General features: G+C 36.3%; 1 protein-coding gene across 1 annotated transcript; it reads left to right on the forward strand.

The window, feature by feature from the left end:
• The first annotated feature begins 905 nt into the window (after positions 1 to 905).
• On the forward strand, positions 906 to 14,231 carry C3ar1 (complement C3a receptor 1). The gene is made up of 2 exons (XM_076852622.1): positions 906 to 972; positions 12,353 to 14,231. The coding sequence occupies exon 2, from the start codon at positions 12,363 to 12,365 to the stop codon at positions 13,815 to 13,817; it is 1,455 nt and encodes a 484-aa protein (XP_076708737.1). The 5' UTR covers positions 906 to 972; positions 12,353 to 12,362; the 3' UTR covers positions 13,818 to 14,231.
• The last annotated feature ends 4,595 nt before the right edge of the window (positions 14,232 to 18,826 follow it).

An 18,826-nucleotide genomic window follows, 5' to 3' on the forward strand; every position in this document is an offset into this window, starting at 1 on the left:
CTTTAGTACTATTTTTATTTCTATTACTACACAAAGTATGAGTTATACTACAGTCTGTGTGTACATATGTGAATACATATTCCCTCTTGATTGTAAATTTCTATGAACTAGAATGTTTAATTTATCATGATTTTGGCATGGCATATTTATTTATTTATTTATTTATTTAAGTTATCAAAGGACCTTTATTTATTTATTTGTTTGTTTGTTTATTTATGGTTCTGAGAATTGAACCCAGTGCCCCACACATGCTAGGCAAGCGCTCTCACACTGAGCCACCGCCCTATTCCTGGCATGTTTTTTTTTTTCTTTTTACACATACTAAACCTCAAAGAGATGTTATGAGATGAATTAAAAGCATTTATGCAGGTTATTTCTCTATAACCACCCTCATTCTAATCCTCCCATCTCAATAGGGTCAGTTTTTTGCATTCACAAAGCAAAACAAAAGCAAAAGTCATAAAAATGGGAAGTTTATGTACAAAAGTTCTCTTTTGGGCTGGGGATGTGGCTCAAGTGGTAGCGCGCTCGCCTGGCATGCATGCAGCCGGGGTTCGATCCTCAGCACCACATACAAACAAAGATGTTGTGTCCGCCGATAACTAAAAAATAAATCTTAAAATTCTCTCTCTCTCTCTCTCTCTCTCTCTCTCTTTAAAAAAAAAAAAAGTTCTCTTTCCCTAATTGTACTCTGTGTCCTGCAAAAAAAACATTTTACTAGAACTCTCCCACTTTGTTCTTCTTTTCTTATCTGAGCCACTTTAAAATGACTCACTTAGAAACTCTTCCTGTTGAGCTCAAGACAGTGGTCTAGATCATGAGGCTGACTTTGCTATCGGAAACAGAAAGAAGGAAAAGAGAGAGAACTCAATAAGTTGCATGACTTCATTGTGGCTAAGTGTGGAGGTCAGTTAGACTTCTGGGGACCTACAGATTGGTGCTGAAGACTTTAGCTACAGTCTTGGTTATTTGGTAAGAATACCTAAATTGATCTGATGCCTTGTGCTTAGCCTGCTTTGCTCATTGCAGATAAGGGTTATCATCTACTTTCCTCTATTCCTTCCCCACCTTTTATTTCTCTTGTCTTATCGTTTGTCTGATTTTATTTTTCTAAATATTTCACATTCTAATTGTCTCTGCTTTTAACATCTTTATTCTGGAAATAATAGTGAATTTTTGTGCCATCCCCTCCAATTTTTTGGGGCGGGGGGAGCAGTAACCAGTGATTGAAACCAGGGGTTCTTAACTACAGAGTCATATTCCCAGTCCTTTTTATTTTTTATTATTTTTATTCTTTATTTTTGGGTACTGGGGATTGAACTCAGGGACACTCAACCACTGAGCCACATCCCCAGCTCTATTTTGTATTTTATTTAGAGACAGGGTCTCACTGAGTTGCTTAGCACCTCGCTTTTACTGAGGCTGGCTTTGAACTTGCAGTCCTCCTGCCTCAGCCTCCTGAGCCATTGGGATTGCAGGTGTGCACCACCACACCCGGTTTATTTATTCTTTTGTGACAGGGTCTCACTAGGGTCCCACTAAGTTGCTGGCGCTGGCTTTGAATTTGCAATCCTCCTGCCTCAGCCTCCCAAGTCGCTGGAACTACAGGCATGCACCACTGTGCCTGACTCATTTTTCCCGCTTAGAGTGTCTGTTTCACCTCCTACTCTTTGATTCCAGCTTTCCCCATTAGTTTTGGGTTTGTTTGTTGTTGTTTTTTTTTTTTAATTATTGATTATACACACTTATACACACTCAGAAATTCTCATTCTATTTCCCTATTTTTTTCTTCTATTCTTCCCATTTCTTATTGCTACTGGCTCTGTCATTGTATCATTACTATTTGATTCTGGGATAAAATAGTTTTCCTTTCCTTATCATAGATGAATTTTAGTTTCAGAATTTTATCCTTTTAATTACTATTGACCCTATCTATTGTAGTACTATTGACTACTATCTAAGGAAAAATTTCTTTACTAATCTTAAATATAGTGGTATTTTTTAGCTAAAGCTTAAAGAAATGTAAAACATAATCTTGCTCTGAAGGACTTTTAAGGCTTGTCTCATATATACTTTCATTTCATGACAGATAATATGTGATAATATGGCTCATACAGATAACTTCCCTCATATTGGAATTTTGCTCTTTTCAACTCTTATTATTTCAGTTTGTGCAGTGCCCTTTACTAGAAATACCGTATGTTTTTTACTTATGTGATGCTTTGCAGTAAAAAGAAATTGGCCTGACACTCAGTGGACTTAGCATCTGAGAACCTCCTGAGTTGTGATTGTGTAAAAGTGACCTAATCTACTGAGTTTCAGTATCAAAATTTACAAAAGTAGAGAGAACTAGAGATGACTATTCAGTTTTCTTTCAGTCCTAGCAATCTATGACTTTATCCTTCTTTCATTGTCTTATGGATCTATGCATAAGTCTGTACGAATCTCTGCATAAATGGTGCAATAGATCAAGGTAGCTGCCATTCACAAGAGGGAGGGAAGAGCTCATGATAGGACTTGAATATTTGAGCAGAAAAGGCCACAGAAAGGAGAATGGGAATCATTTCTTTTTTTGTATTTTGTTGACTTGTTATTTTCACTTCTGCTAATCCTATATATCCCTTTAAAAATGTTTGTTTAACTCAGCAGAACTACTTTCAAGTCACGAAAAAATTTTGGGCCTCTATAAAAAGAAATGTAGAGTGTTATTGTATCCAGTAAGAATTAGGAACTTAAAAAGGAAGTTAGAAGCAACAGCATAGGAATTAAGAAAGTAGCCATGGTAAGTATTAAATGGATAAGAATTACAATGTTGAATTTAATTAATGATAAAGAAAAAGCTAACCAGGCATATCTGTAATTCCAGAAGGCTGAGGCAGGAAGATCATGAATTCAAAGCCAGCCTCAACAACTTAACAAGGCCCTAAGCAACTTAGACCCTGTCTCAAAATAAAAAAGGGCTAGACATGTTGCTCAGTGGTTAAGCATCCCTGAGTTCAAGCCCCAGTACCAAAAAACAAAGTCAACCCTAGGTGAGCACTCATCGGTTGAAGTTATATTTAGTCTTTATGTCATATAAGGTACTGAGTTAAATTCTGTGGAACAATTATTTATGCAGAAGACTATTTTTACCATCATGAAATGTAAGGCCAGAATGATAGATAAGACAGCCATGATCTTAATTGATAATTATAACACAAGATAAAAATGTGCCATTGCATAGAGAATATGAAAAAGGATTCAATGCACACAATCAATAGCTGAAGAATTAATTTCTAAATGGCATTATAAGAAATTATTTCAAGGAAGATATAATATTCGAGCTTGACCTTGAGGAATACGTAATATTTCAATAGGCAGAGATTAAGGATGGAGGAAAGAAGAGGCTAAATGAAAGACATAATTCCAGATAGAAGTAAACAGCATTAGCCAAGAAATAAGAAAACTGCATTAATTTGGAAGAATGAATCCTTTGGGAAAGTAGTGTACACTTACAGGAATGTTCAGAACCAGGAGAGAATAGTGTCACAGAGGCCAAGAGAACACTATTAAGGACTTAGCATACCGAATGACAAATTTTACCTTGTGGAGGATGAAGACAAACAGAGGTTTGGATTTGTTCTCTAGAAGTAATGGGGGCAGTATGTAAATTAAAAAGGTTAAGAAGGAAGTGGTCAGAACAATGCACCCCCAAAAGAGCCAACATCTTGGAAAAGAGAAACTATGCTAAATTAAGAAACTTAAGATATATAACACCCCATAGTAAAGTATGATTCTAGATTGGATATTGTCAGTGATAAATCTTTTTTTTTTTTTTAGTTGTAGTTGGACACAAGACCTTTATTTTATTTATTTTTTATATGGTGCTGAGGATCGAACCCAGGGCCTTGCACATGGTAGGCAAGCACTCTACCACTGAACCAAAACCCCAGCTTCCATATAAATCAATTATAAAAGATATTTTGAGGGCTGTTGACAAATAATTGGACAAAGACTAGATATTCCTTAAAGTACAATCATACCGTGTAATGTGAAGACTGGTAACTGAAAACAGAAACAAGTTTATTAAACAATATGTATTCACACCCCTATTTATAGCTGCATTATTCACAACAGTCTAAAGTTCAAAGGAATCTGAAGTCCACTGACAGATAATTTCATAAATAAACTCTCATTTTTGCATTGGAATATTAGCCTTAAAAAGGAAAGGAATAATGACACATTCCACAAAATGAAAGGCAGTATGCTCAATGAAAAAAGAAAAAGCCAGACACAAAAAGAAAAAGACTATGAAGTATGTAAAGTGGTCAAATTTGTAAAAATTGAAAGAATGTTGGTTGCGAGAGGGCAGTGGAGAGGAGGAAACTGGGAATTGCTTCATGGGTACAGTTTCCGGTTTGCAATATGAAAAAGTTCTGGTCATTAGTTTTGCAACAATGTGAATGCAGTAAATACTGTTGAACTACTAATAATGGTTCAGGCAGAGTGCAATGGTACACACCTATGATGGCAGCTACTCAGGAGGCTGAGGCAGGAGGAACACAAGTTTGGCAACTTAGTGAAATCCTGTCTCAAATAAAATTTTTAAAAGCTGGAGATGGGGCTGGGGTTGTAGCTCAGCAGTGGAGCGCTTGCCTAGCATATGCAAGGCCCTGGGTTCGATCTTCAGCACCACAAAAAAATAAATAAATAAAATAAAGATATTGTGTCCAACTATAACTAAAAAAAAAATCAAAAAGCTGGGGATGTACAAGGCCCTGGATTTAGTCTCCAATATGAGAAAGAAAAAAAAGAGAGAGAGAGAGAAAGGAAGGAAGGAAAGACTAAGATGGTAAATTTTATGTTGTGGGCTGGGTTTATGACTCAGTGGTAGAGAGTTTCTCTCGCACTCATGAGGCCCTGTGTTTGATCCTCAGCGCCACATAAAAATAAATAAATAAATAAATAAATAGTAAAGATATTGTGTCCATCTACAACTAAAAAATAAATAAATAAAAATTAAAAAATTTTGTTGTGTGTTTTACAATTCAAATTTTAAAAAAATATTCATGGTATGATCTAATTTTGTTAAACTTTGTTTAACAAAAAAAAATGCATATACATATGTATACACACATATATGAAAAAAAAGATCCAAAGGATATAAATTAAGATATAGTAATCACTGACTGGTGGATATGACATTTTCATTTTTTTCTTTCTTTCTTTTTTTTTTTTTTTTTTTTTTTTTGGTACCAGAGATTGAAGCCAGGGGCACTGAGCCACATCCCCAGTTCTTATTTGTATTTTATTTAGAGACAGGATCTCACTGAGGTGCTTGGGTCTCACCAAGTTACTAAGGCGTGGCTTTGAACTCAAGATCCTCCTGCCTCAACCTCCCAAGCCACTAGGATTACAGGCATGAGCTACCGTGCCAGCTCATTTTCTTGTTTTTACTTGTCTGTTTCCAACTCTCTTCATGCCTCTTTTCTGCTTTTGTAATAATAAAGCTATTTTCCCCAAATTTTACTCTAAAACACAAGAAAGAAATGATGAAAGCAGTCAATGCAAAGAGCATCAATAACTCTTGAGAAATCTGATAGTAAAAGAAGAAGAAGTTGCATCTGAAAGACAAAACCAAGTGGCGACTCCCTCTTTTTGTGATAGTTGAGTCCTTTAAAAGTCTGCTTAAGGAAATGGATCCAACTTCTGCCATCAGAGAAATTAAAATAAATAAATTTAAAATTTTTCATATCACTTTAGATTGTGAAGCTTCCAAAAGCCTTTTCATTAACACAGGTTGGGGACCACAAGTTCCAGAAGTTTTTGTTTACTCATTTAGCTTACTTGTTTGTTTAAAAAAAAAAAAAAAAATATATATATATATATATATATATATATATGTATATACATATATATATATATATATATATATGTTGTAAATGGACACAATACCTTTATTTTGTTTATTAATTTTTTAATGTGCTGCTGAGGATTGAACTCAGTTCCTCACATGTGAGGCAATTTTTATTGGTTGTTCGAAATATTACAAAGCTCTTGACATCTCATATTACATATAATAGATTCAAGTGGATTATGAACTTCCATTTTTACCCCAAATACAGATAGCAGAATCACATCGGTTACACATCCACATTTTTACCTAATGCCCTATTAGTAACTGTTGTATTCTGCTACCTTTCCTATCCTCTACTATCCTCCCTCCCCTCCCATCTTCTCTCTCTACCCCATCTACTGTAATTCATTTCCCTCCTTGTTTATTTTCCCCTTTCCCTCACAACTTCTTATATGTAATTTTGTATAGCATTGAGGGTCTCCCTCCATTTCCATGCAATTTCCCTTTTCTCTCCCTTTCCCTCCCACCTCATGTCTCTGATTAATGTTAATCCTTTCTTCCTGTTCTTCCTCCCTGCTCTGTTCTTAGTTGCTCTCATTATATCAAAGAAGACATTTGGCATTTGTTTTTTAGGGATTGGCTAACTTCACTAAGCATAATCTGCTCTAATGCCATCCATTTCCCTGCAAATTCTATGATTTTGTCCTTTTTTAGCGCTGCGTAATACTCCATGGTGTATAAATGCCACATTTTTTTTATCCATTCATCTATTGAAGGGCATCTGGGTTGGTTCCACAGTCTAGCAATTGTGAATTGTGCTTCTATGAACATCGATGTGGCAGTATCTCTGTAGTATGCTCCTTTAAGGTCTTCAGGGAATAGACCTAGAAGGGCAATGGCTGGGTCAAATGGTGGTTCCATTCCCAGCTTTCCCAGGAATCTCCATACTGCTTTCCAAATTGGCAGCACCAGTTTGCAGTCCCACCAGCAATGTACCAGAGTACCCTTTTCCCCACATCCTCGCCAGCACTTGTTGTTGTTTGACTTCTTAATGGCTGCCAATCTTACTGGAGTGAGATGGTATCTTAGGGTGGTTTTGATTTGCATTTCTCTGACTGTTAAAGATGGTGAGCATTTTTTCATGTACTTGTTGATTGATTGGATGTCCTCCTCTGAGAAGTGTCTGTTCAGGTCCTTGGCCCATTTATTGATTGGGTTATTTGTTATATTATTGTCTAATTTTTTGAGTTCTTTGTATACTCTGGATATTAGAGCTCTATCTGAAGTGTGAGGAGTAAAAATTTGTTCCCATGATGTAGGCTCCCTATTTACCTCTCTTATTGTTTCTCTTGCTGAGAAAAAACTTTTTAGTTTAAGTAAGTCCCATTTGTTGATTCTTGTTTTTAACTCTTGTGCTATGGGTGTCCTATTAAGGAATTTGGAGCCTGACCCCACAATATGTAGATCAGAGCCAACTTTTTCTTCTATCAGGTGCAGAGTCTCTGATTTGATATCTAATTCCTTGATCCACTTTGAGTTAACTTTTGTGCATGGCGAGAGAAAGGGATTCAGTTTCATTTTGTTGCATATGGATTTCCAATTTTCCCAGCACCATTTGTTGAAGATGCTATCCTTCCTCCATTGCATGCTTTTAGCTCCTTTATCAAATATAAGATAATTGTAGCTTTGTGGATTAGTCTCTGTGTCCTCTATTCTGTACCATTGGTCCACCCGCCTGTTTTGGTACCAGTACCATGCTGTTTTTGTTACAATTGCTCTGTAATATAGTTTGAAATCTGGTATCGCTATACCGCCTGATTCACACTTCCTGCTTAGAATTGCTTTTGCTATTCTGGGTCTTTTATTTTTCCATATGAATTTCATGATTGCTTTCTCTATTTCTACAAGAAATGCCGTTGGGATTTTGATTGGCATTGCATTAAATCTATAGAGAACTTTTGGTAATATCACCATTTTGATGATGTTACTTCTGCCTATCCATGAACAGGGTATGTTTTTCCATCTTCTAAGATCTTCTTCTATTTCTCTCTTTAGGGTTCTGTAGTTTTCATTGTATAGGTCTTTCACCTCTTTTGTTAGGTTGATTCCCAAGTATTTTATTTTTTTTGAGGATATTGTGAATGGGGTGTTTTTCCTCATTTCCGATTCAGAAGTTTTGTCGCTGATATACAGAAATGCCTTTGATTTATGCATGTTGATTTTATATCCTGCCACTTTGCTGAATTCATTTATTAACTCTAGCAGTTTCTTTGTAGACCCTTTTGGGTCTTCTAGGTATAGAATCATGTCATCCGCAAACAGTGATAATTTAATTTCTTCTTTTCCTATTTTTATGCCTTTAATTTCTTTCGTCTGTCTAATTGCTCTGGCCAGTGTTTCGAGAACTATATTGAATAGAAGTGGTGATAGGGGGCATCCCTGTCTTGTTCCTGATTTTAGAGGGAATGCCTTCAATTTTTCTCCATTCAGAATGATGCTAGCCTGAGGCTTAGCATAGATAGCTTTTACAATGTCAAGGAAAGTTCCTGTTATCCCTAGTTTTTCTAATGTTTTGAACATAAAGGGATGCTGTACTTTGTTGAATGCTTTTTCTGCGTCTATCGAGATGATCATATGGTTCTTATCTTTAAGTCTATTTATGTGGTGAATAACATTTATTGATTTCCTTATATTGAACCAGCCTTGCATCCCAGGGATGAATCCTACTTGATCATGGTGCACAATTTTTTTGATGTGCCTTTGTATCCTATTCGCCAGAATTTTATTGAGGATTTTTGCATCTAGGTTCATCAGAGATATTGGTCTGTAGTTTTCTTTCTTTGAAGTATCTTTGTCTGGTTTTGGGATCAGGGTTATGTTGGCCTCATAGAATGAATTTGAAAGAGCTCCCTCTTTTTCTATTTCCTGAAATAACTTGAAAAGTATTGGTATTAATTCTTCTTTGAAGGTTTTGTAAAATTCTGCTGTATACCCATCCGGTCCTGAACTTTTTTGGTTGGTAGTCTTTTGATTGCTTCTTCAATCTCATCCATTGATATTGGTCTGTTCAAACTGTGTGTATCCTCCTGACTCAGTCTGGGCAAATCATAGGATTTAAGAAATTTATCGATGTCTTCATTCTCTTCTATTTTATTGGAATATAGATTTTCAAAATAATTTCTAATTGTCTTCTGTATTTCTGTAGCTTCTGTTGTGATATTGCCTTTTTCATCCCGTATGTTAGTAATTTGAGTTCTCTCTCTTCTTCTCTTCGTTAGCCTGGCTAAGGGTCTGTCGATCTTATTTATTTTTTCAAAGAACCAACTTTTAGTTTTGTTAATTTTTTCAATAGTTTCTTTTGTTTCAATTTTGTTGACTTCTGCTCTGATTTTAATTATTTCTTGCCTTCTGCTACATTTGCTGTTGTTTTGCTCTTCCTTTTCTAGGGCTTTGAGATGAAGTGTGAGCTCATTTATTTGTTGGTTTTTCCTTTTTTTGAGGAATGACCTCCAGGCGATGAATTTCCCTCTTAAAACTGCTTTCATTGTGTCCCATAGATTCCTATATGTTGTATCTGTATTTTCATTTATCTCTAAGAATTTTTTGATTTCCTCCTTTATGTCTTCTATAACCCATTGATCATTCAGTAACATATTGTTCATTTTCCATGTGATGTAGGATTTTTCCTTCCTTCTTTTATCATTGATTTCCAGTTTCATTCCATTATGATCAGATAAAATACATGGTATTATCTCCACCCCTTTATATTTACTGAGTGTTGCCCTATGGCATAATATATGGTCTATTTTTGAGAAGGATCCATGTGCTGCTGAGAAAAAACTATATCCACTTGATGATGGTTGATATATTCTATATATGTCAGTTAAGTCTAGGTCATTGATTGTGATATTGAGCTCTATAGTCTCTTTATTCAACTTTTGTTTGGAGGATTTGTCCAATGGTGGAGAGGTGTGTTGAAGTCACCCATAATTATTGTGTTGTGGTCTATTTGGTTCTTGAACTTGAGGAGAATTTGTTTTATGAACGTTGCAGCACCATTATTTGGTGCATAAATATTGATAATTGTTATGTCTTGTTGGTGAATGGTTCCTTTTAACAGTATATAATGTCCTTCCTTATCCCTTTGGATTAACTTAGTCTTGAAGTTGATTTTATTTGATATGAGGATGGCCACCCTTGCTTGCTTCCGAGGACCGTGTGCATGATATATTTTTTCCCACCCTTTCATCTTCAGCCTGTGTATGTCTTTTCTGATCAGATGTGTCTCCTGGAGGCAACATATTGTTGGATTTGTTTTTTTAATCCATGTTACCAGCCTATGTCACTTTATTGGTGAGTTTAAGCCATTAACATTTAGAGTTACTATTGATATATGGTTTGTACTGCCAGCCATGTTTGATTATTTATCTCTTTTTTTTTTTAATTTAGTTTGTTTCTCCATGATTAGCTTTCCCCGCTTCCCTCTGTCATTACCGAGGCTCTTCCCACTGTTGTTTTTGGTTGTTGTTTTTTCATTTCTTCCTCGTGTAGTGTTTTGCTCAATATGCTTTGCAATGCTGGTTTTCTGGCTGCAAATTCTTTTAGCTTTTGTTTATCATGAAAGATTTTTATTTCGTTATCATACCTGAAGCTTAATTTTGCTGGACAGAATTCTTGGTTGGCATCCATTGTCTTTCAGTGTTTGAAATATGTTATTCCAGGATCTTCTCGCTTTCAGCGTCTGTGATGAAAAATCCGTTGTTAACCTTATTGGTTTACCCCTGAATGTAATCTGCCTCCTTTCTCTTGTAGCTTTTAATATTTTCTCTTTGTTCTGTATATTGGCTATCTTCATAACAATGTGTCTTGGCGTTGGTCTACTATGATTTTGTGTGCTCGGAGTTCTGTATGCATCTACAATTTGTATATCTGTTTCCTTTTTTATTTCTGGAAAGTTTTCTGTTATTATTTCATTCAGAAGGTTATTCATTCCCTTGGTTCGATTCTCTGTTCCTTCCTCTATCCCAATGACTCGTATGTTTGGTTTTTTAATGTTATCCCATATCTCTTGGATGTTTTTCTCGTGATTTTCTACCAGCCTTTCTGAGTTGGCTAGACTCTTTTCAAGATGATATATTTTGTCTTCATTATCTGACGTTCTGGCTTCTACTTGCTCCACTCTGTTAGTAATACTCTCAATTGAATTTCTTATTTGATTTATCGTTTCCTTCATTTCTAAAATTATTGTTTGATTTTTTTAAATAATTTCTATCTCCTGGTAAAGATGCTTTACTTCTTCTTTTATCTGTTTATGTAGCTCATTTTCAATGTGTTCTTTCACTGTTTGAATTTGCTGTCTCGTATCCTCTTTAAGGTTCCATTCCATCTGTCTAAGGTGTTCCTTGAATTCTTTATATGACCATTTTTCTGGTGACTCTAGGTCCTCCTGGATATTTAGGCTGTCCTTCATTGTTTGTACTCCCTTTCTTCCTTGCTTTTTTATATTGCTCATATTACTTCTTGTTCTGTTTGATTGCTGAGTTACTGTTGACTCTTATAGATTTATTTGATGCTTGGGAGGAAAGATATTAGAAGGGAAGGGAAGAAGTCACTAAAGAGAATGAGGGTAGGCAAGTAGAACTCAAGAAAGAGGGAATAAGAAAATTGTAAAGAGATGAAAAGACAAAAAAAAATAGAAAATAGGGGAAGAAAGAAATTTTTTTAAAAGATAATAATGATAATAAAAAAATGAAAGTTAAAATTTAAAAAAAAATATTCATAACAATAAGAATTTTAAAAGGTTAAAAAAATAAATATTAAAAATTCTCTCTCAAAAAATAAATAAATAAATAAAAAATAAATTTGCACTGATATGGACTTCTAAGTGAAGTTGATATTTTGATACACATTCAAATCTATCCAGCAGATTTTAAACTGTCAGAAAATGTTTTTGTGTAGTTTAGTACGAAGTCAACTATTATGGTTTGGATATGTGGTGTCCTCCAACAGCTCATGTGTGAGACAATGCAAGAATGTTCAGAGGTGAAATGATTAGGTTATGAGAGTTGTGACCAAATCAGTGGATTAATTCACTTTTCTGGATTAACTGGATTCAGGCAGATAAGGTGTGGTTGGCGGAAGTAGGTTTCTGAGGGCATGCCTTGGAATTTATATTTTGACTCTGGTGAATGGAGTAGTGTCTTTCCTCCCCTCCCCCCTCATCCCCTCTCCTCTCCTTCCTGATTGCCATGTCCTGAGCTGCTTTCCTCTGCCATGAAATTTTGTCTCACCTCTGAAACCATAAGCCAAAACAAACTTCTCCCTAAGTTGTTCTTTGTAGGGTCTTTTGGTCACAGTGATACAGAGATGCCTAAAACATCAAGGAATATAAGCAAAAACATGTGAGGGCCTTCTGGCTTTACGGTGCCACATCATTATGTAGGCAGGTTAGGATTTTAAGAATACACATTTTACAAAGATACTGTTAGTTATAACGTTTCTTTCATCTTTTTGCAGAAGTTTAGCAATGGAGTCATTCTCTGCTGAGACCAACTCAACTGACCCACTCTCCCAGCCTTTGTATGAACCCCAAATAATTCTCTCCATGGTCATTCTTGGCCTCACTTTTTTATTAGGATTGCCAGGCAATGGGCTGGTGTTGTGGGTGGCTGGCCTAAAGATGCAGCGGACAGTGAACACAGTTTGGTTTCTCCATCTCACCCTGGCAGATTTTCTTTGCTGCCTCTCTTTGCCCTTCTCCCTGGCTCATTTAGCTCTCCATGGATACTGGCCCTATGGCAGGTTCCTGTGCAAGCTTATCCCCTCCATCATCATCCTCAACATGTTTGCCAGTGTCTTCCTGCTTACTGCCATTAGCGTGGACCGATGTCTGATGGTACTCAGGCCAATCTGGTGTCAGAATCATCGCAGAGTGAGGACAGCCTTCGCTATTTGTGGATGTATTTGGATGATGTCTTTTGCAATGTGTATTCCTGTGTTCGTGCACCGGGAAACAGTCACCGTAGATGATTATAAAATGTGTATATACAATTTTGATTTCACCAGCTCAGATTATTCGGATTACACCTATGATCCAGATGAATTAGAAAATGGGTCTTTCACCAACTCCATTGTTCAGCAGCCTGGAAAAATGGATGATAAGTTAAATTCTTCCTCTTTCCAAGCAAACAATTATCCTTGGACAGCCCCCACCATCCTCCAATCTCAAACACTTGGAAGACATTCTGGAGATTTGATCCCTGGGGAGTCAGCAAGATTATCTAGTCAACATCCATCTTACAATAATTTTAAGCCTCCTAATATTTCATCTGCAAGCCCCAGTGGGTTTCTCACTGAAGATCACAAAACTGATGTACTGCATAACCTTAATAATTTTCTTCCTACTGATTTAGACCTCTACCCCAGGGCTTATAGTGATAACTTATATGAGCTTGAGCAATCACAAGATTTCCAGGATTATAATTTAAGCCAATTTCCTGGTGACAGTCAAGTGCAGAAAACTATGATGATAATAACCATTACAAGGTTAGTGTTAGGTTTCTTGCTGCCTTTTATTATCATAGTGTGCTGTTACAGCATCATCGTTTTTCGAATGCGACGGAGCCAACTGACAAAGTCTCGGAACAAAACTTTCCGAGTGACCGTGATGGTGGTGACTGTATTTCTTGTCTGCTGGACCCCATACCATATTATTGGAGTCCTATTACTGGTTATTAACCCAGGTTCTTCCTTGAGAGGAACTCTATTATCCTGGGACAATGTGGCCCTTGCTCTAGCATCTGCCAATAGTTGTTTCAATCCCTTCCTCTATGCCCTCTTGGGGAAAGATTTTAGGAAGAAAGCAAAGCAGTCTGTGAAGGGTATTCTGGAGGCAGCCTTCAGTGAGGAACTCACACACTCTACCAGTTGTTTCCAAAACAAAGTCGTTACAGAAAGAAACAGCATCAGCACCGGTGTGTGAAAATACAGAGCAACCTACCTAAGTAGATGTCTTTAGTCGAGTATTTGTAAAAGAATGAGGGATTATGACAAGCAGGAGACTTCAGAAATCATCAAATAATCAATCTAGCAATTCTCAAAGTGTGGTCTCAAATTACTGGCATCAGCATCTACTGGAATGGAAACTTGTTAGAAATTCAATACTCAAGGTTCTATGGATGAATCAGAATCTCTGGGAGATGAGGCCCATTGTTTTGACAGGCCCTCTTGCTTCTCATTAACACCAAATTGGAGAATCATTATAAAAATTAGTGTATTTCTATCCCTAAGCCATGTGAGATAAATAAGAATCTAGTCTTTTTTTTGTGTGTGTGTGTGTGGTGGGGGGGTACAGGGAATTTAGCCCAGAGGTGCTTTACCACTGAGGTATATTCTCCCAGCCCCTAGTTTTTTTTTTTTTGTTTGTTTGTTTTTTTTTCTTGAGACAGGGTTTTATTAAGTTGCTTAAGGCCTCACTAATTTGCTGAGGCTGGCTTTGAACTTGCATTCCTCCTGCCTCAGCCTCCTGAGTAACTGAAATTAAAGGCATGCACTACCATGCCCAGCCTACTCTATTTTTAACTGTTTCCATCACTAAGTTTTTTCTTTAGCATTATCTAAATCCTTTTCCATATTACCAACATAAGACCATTTCTTCTTGTCTTACATAAATGGAAGATAATCACTTATTCTATATGGCTTTGTTATGATGTTGGTGGTGACAGTTTTAAATGAAAATAAGTTGCAGAAAGAAAAAGCATGTGAAAACAAGGAGTTATGCGCCTGAGTCTGGAGCAGAGTACAATGCCAGATGTCTGCTGCTGGGAATACCCCTGATACAGGATACAGGAAGTCAAAGTTTCCAAGATTACCACTAAAGAGCATCTAGAATACATCTAAAAACTTTCTTATGAAATATCATGGAAACTGTGGTTTGGGGAGTTCTCTATTTGTTGATTCTATCTGCCTACTGATAAAACCATCTATCTTCATTCTTTTTAATTTCTTAATTCCTTATTGTTCCCCTGTCTCTTAATCTTCTTTCACATCAGACTTTGTGCTTCACATAACTCCTGATTTTTAAGGTTCTAATTAGTCTGCTTGCCCCAAATTAATAGTTTTCAAGGAACTCATTTCAAATGAAAGGAGGAAGAGAAGTGAGGATGGAGCAGCATATCTTTGATTCACTGAAAAATGACTGAGAACCCTGACAGGAATACCATCAAAAAAGTGGTTAAACATGGCTCCAGGTCTCTTTCATGCCCAAATTACCAGATATAGCTTTTAAGTATCTATTATTATTTTGCTACCAGGGATTGAACCCGGAGGTGCTTAACCACTGAGTCACATCTACAGCCCTTTTTATTTCTGGAGATAGGATCTCTTGAAGTTGGTTAGGGCCTGGGTAAGTTGCTGAGGCTTTTGAACACACAATTCTGCCTCAGCCTCCAGGGCCCCTGGGATTACAGGGGTGTGCTATCATGCCCACCAGCATTTAAGTTTTTAAAATTAATCTTTATATTTACCAAGTAATAGTAATATACACATTTAATTATTAAAGAATTTAAAGATTATAATAAAATGAGGCCTTCTATTCCATTGCCCAATAACTCGCAACTCCCACTTTCATTTCCCAGAAATAACCCTTGTAACAATTTTAGATATTTCTCCTGATATTGACCATGTTCCTAAGTAATGTGCTTTTGCAGCTGTTTTTGTAGACATGATAAAATGACTTCTTGTTTTAAAAGATGAAGGTTTTTATCCAGATATCTTCCTATTTCTAAAATAGTTTATTCAACATGCCAACTTTCATAATTTGCTCATGATCACAAATTTTTCTTCTAATTTGCCTATATATTCCAACAACTTATATAGCTTTCCTTATTTTTTAAAAAAATTATTAACACATATTAATTGTACATATTAATGGGGTTTGCTGTGATATTTCCATACATGCATACAGAATGCACTGATCAAATCCAACCACCCTTTTCCCATCACACCCCCCCCACCATACCTCACACACACACCCTTCCCAATCTCTATAGTAATTATAACTTTACTTTCAGATAAACTTTTTAACCACTACCTATGAGACAGAATATGTAGTACTAGTCTTTCTATGCATAGCTTATTTCCCTTAACATAATGTCCTTCAGTTCCATTCCATTTTGCTGCAAATGACAGGATTTCATTTCTCTTTATGACTGAAAAATACTCTATTGTATATGTATACCACATTATCTTTATCCATTCAATTGTCAATGGGCATCTAGACTGATTCCATATCTTAGCTATTGTGGATAGTACCACAGAAAACCTACTTTGGTTTTTAAAAAGCATTTTTTTCAATTCCTGCCACCTTTTCTTTCCTCTGTGTATTTCATCATGTTAAACCTTTGAAATTTTGGCTTGTTTGTACAACATAGCATTTTATTTTATTTTATTTTTTAAGCAAAGCTTTTCTTCATTTAAAAGGTGGGAAAAAACAACAAAACTATACAGTAATCTTTCCTCATGTTCATTGCACAAAATGAGTTCTACTAGAACTTTGACACTCTGGTCATTTTTACAATTTTAAATCCCAACTTTAAAAAATGTTTTTCTATTCCAAAAATCTCTCATAACTTTTTTTAAGATGGTGTAGAAACAATATTTCTGCACAATTCATTGGAATTCTCTTTGTTATTAAAATATCTTCTCTCATAGCATTTTAGACTTTTAAGAATGATTTGCTCAATAATTGAGATAAGGGTCTAGACTACAAATTTGTTGTAAAGTACTGTGCAGAAAAATTTCAAACCACTTGGAATTTTTTGTTTGTGAGGAAATAATGTCTGACCTGATGTAAGATTTGCAGTAATAGCTTTTCAATTTAATTTGCTTATGTATTTCATGTGAATAAATTTTTTTGCCCCTGGTTCCTTTCAAGTGTCAGAAATTCATGCATCCTTTAAATGGACACCAAAAGATGGGCCTACTCCACCCATGAACCTGCAAGGGGTTACTGACTCTCCCAACAAGAGTTCACTACATTTAATAGCATTTAAGAAAAGGACTGTTAAAGGCATTAAAAAAAAAGTCAACTAATGAAACCCAATGGTGAGGTGTGGGAAAGAGACAAAGGACAACTGAAACCAAAGGCTTTCACATTTCTCCTGTCCTACCTGGCAAAAAGAAATTGGAGACAAATACTAGTAAGATAAAACTGGAAACATTCTTTTTTTTTTTTTTTATTAAGAAAGCATGCAAAAAAAAAAAAAAACCCAAGAACAACAACATCGAATTGTGAGACCATATACCCATTCCCAACCTGCACCAATGCAAAGCATTATGGGTGGTATAAAGGACTCACCAGACCACAAACATGGGGTTGAGGAGAGGAAACCTGGGATGGTTAGGTTGATACCAGACACTTGCTCCTTTGTCCCTCTCCTCTGCTTTCTCCCTTATTTCCTCATTTAGGCAGTGAGCTCCTGCAATTTTCACACATCACCCAATACAACAACAATGACTATACTTCATGTCCAGCAATGCTGGACCAATAATAAAAAGTAGTATTCTTTCCATTTCATGGAGGGAAAGGGAAATTGAGGCCCAAAGGGAGTCAGATTTGTCCTGTACCATTTAGCCCGGATGATTTTGGTGGAGAAAAGCTGGAATCTCAGGAGACCTACTGGCCAATCTCCAGTCCCAGCCCCAAACTTCAGTTACTCATGCTGACCACCAGGATTCTTAATGAAACTAGTTTTCAGAAGACACAGATGAACATGGGGCATTTGTGTGTGTGATTTAGCCGACCCTTCCTAACTCTGTATGGAACCGAGTAGAAAGGGGTTTTAGAAAAAAGGAGTGTTAATCTGTAAAGAAAGAATCTTGGGGAGAACTGAAGGAAAATTATATGTAGGGTGTACCTTGAATGGAAGGAATAAGGAAGAGATGCCTAACATAGGGACACCAGGCAAAGGCATTTTGCCACCCTCTTTGAGAAATGCTCCTCTCCCTAATGGGAAATATTGTGTCATACTTCAACCCCACTAAGTACTCTCCAACACAATGAGGGATTCAATCTACTCTCATCCCCATTTATTTCTTACAAAGGCTTCAAAGAAATAAAGTGCTCTTTAGTTAACTGCCCTATCTTGCCCCTTTACTTCAGCCTCACTGAACTTCTCCAACAAACTCATTTATAACCCCCTTCCAAAGAAAGGGAAGGGGTATATGAGGGGGAAAAGCAGGAGATTAGAAAGTCCAATATCTTGGAAAACATGGATAAATAAAAGGATATGAACAAACAGTAGAAATCATAAAGGGCTGTGTCCATTCCATACATTCTGTCCTGCAGCTTTCAGAAAGGGAAAATTCAGTGAAATAAAAATAGAAGTAAAATTGTTTTTCCCTCTCCTAACTCAAATGCAACAAGTTACATTAAATATATACTACGAACTTTGCAGCAATAAATCATGGCCATCCCTTGTTGAAAGAGACAAGTTATCCCTGTAACTTCTTCTGGAAGTTGCCCTTGGTCCTCACTGAACTCTTTCTTCTAGATCATTTGCTCTCTTCTCCCAATTTCCTCCACCTGTCAAGAGCCTAAATGCAAAAGCTTTAGCCCTGATGATCTGTATTTCAAGAGTAGCATCTTCCTATATATATTAAATAAATGAAATATTCCCTATCCAAATCTATGCCAGCTCCTTTTTCCTCTCCCCACCCTCCACTACCAATTCTATAAGTGTGATTCTGCTATGATGTGGGAAAGAGATTCCCATATCATAACGAGGTTATAATGAAACCCACAGTATGAATGCCTTACTTTTTCTTTCTTGAGACTCCCAGGAAATGAAGGAAGAAAACAAGATAGTTTAAATATCAGGGCAAACAACTAGAGCTCAAAATGATATTTGCTCCATGGGAAAAGGTAATGAAGGCAACCTATGAAAGTCAGAGCCATCGTAAATTTTCAGAGAGAATTATTTTTAAAAAGCC

This window comes from Callospermophilus lateralis, chromosome 4 (genome assembly GCF_048772815.1).
Source record: "Callospermophilus lateralis isolate mCalLat2 chromosome 4, mCalLat2.hap1, whole genome shotgun sequence".
Classification (NCBI taxonomy): domain Eukaryota; kingdom Metazoa; phylum Chordata; class Mammalia; order Rodentia; family Sciuridae; genus Callospermophilus; species Callospermophilus lateralis.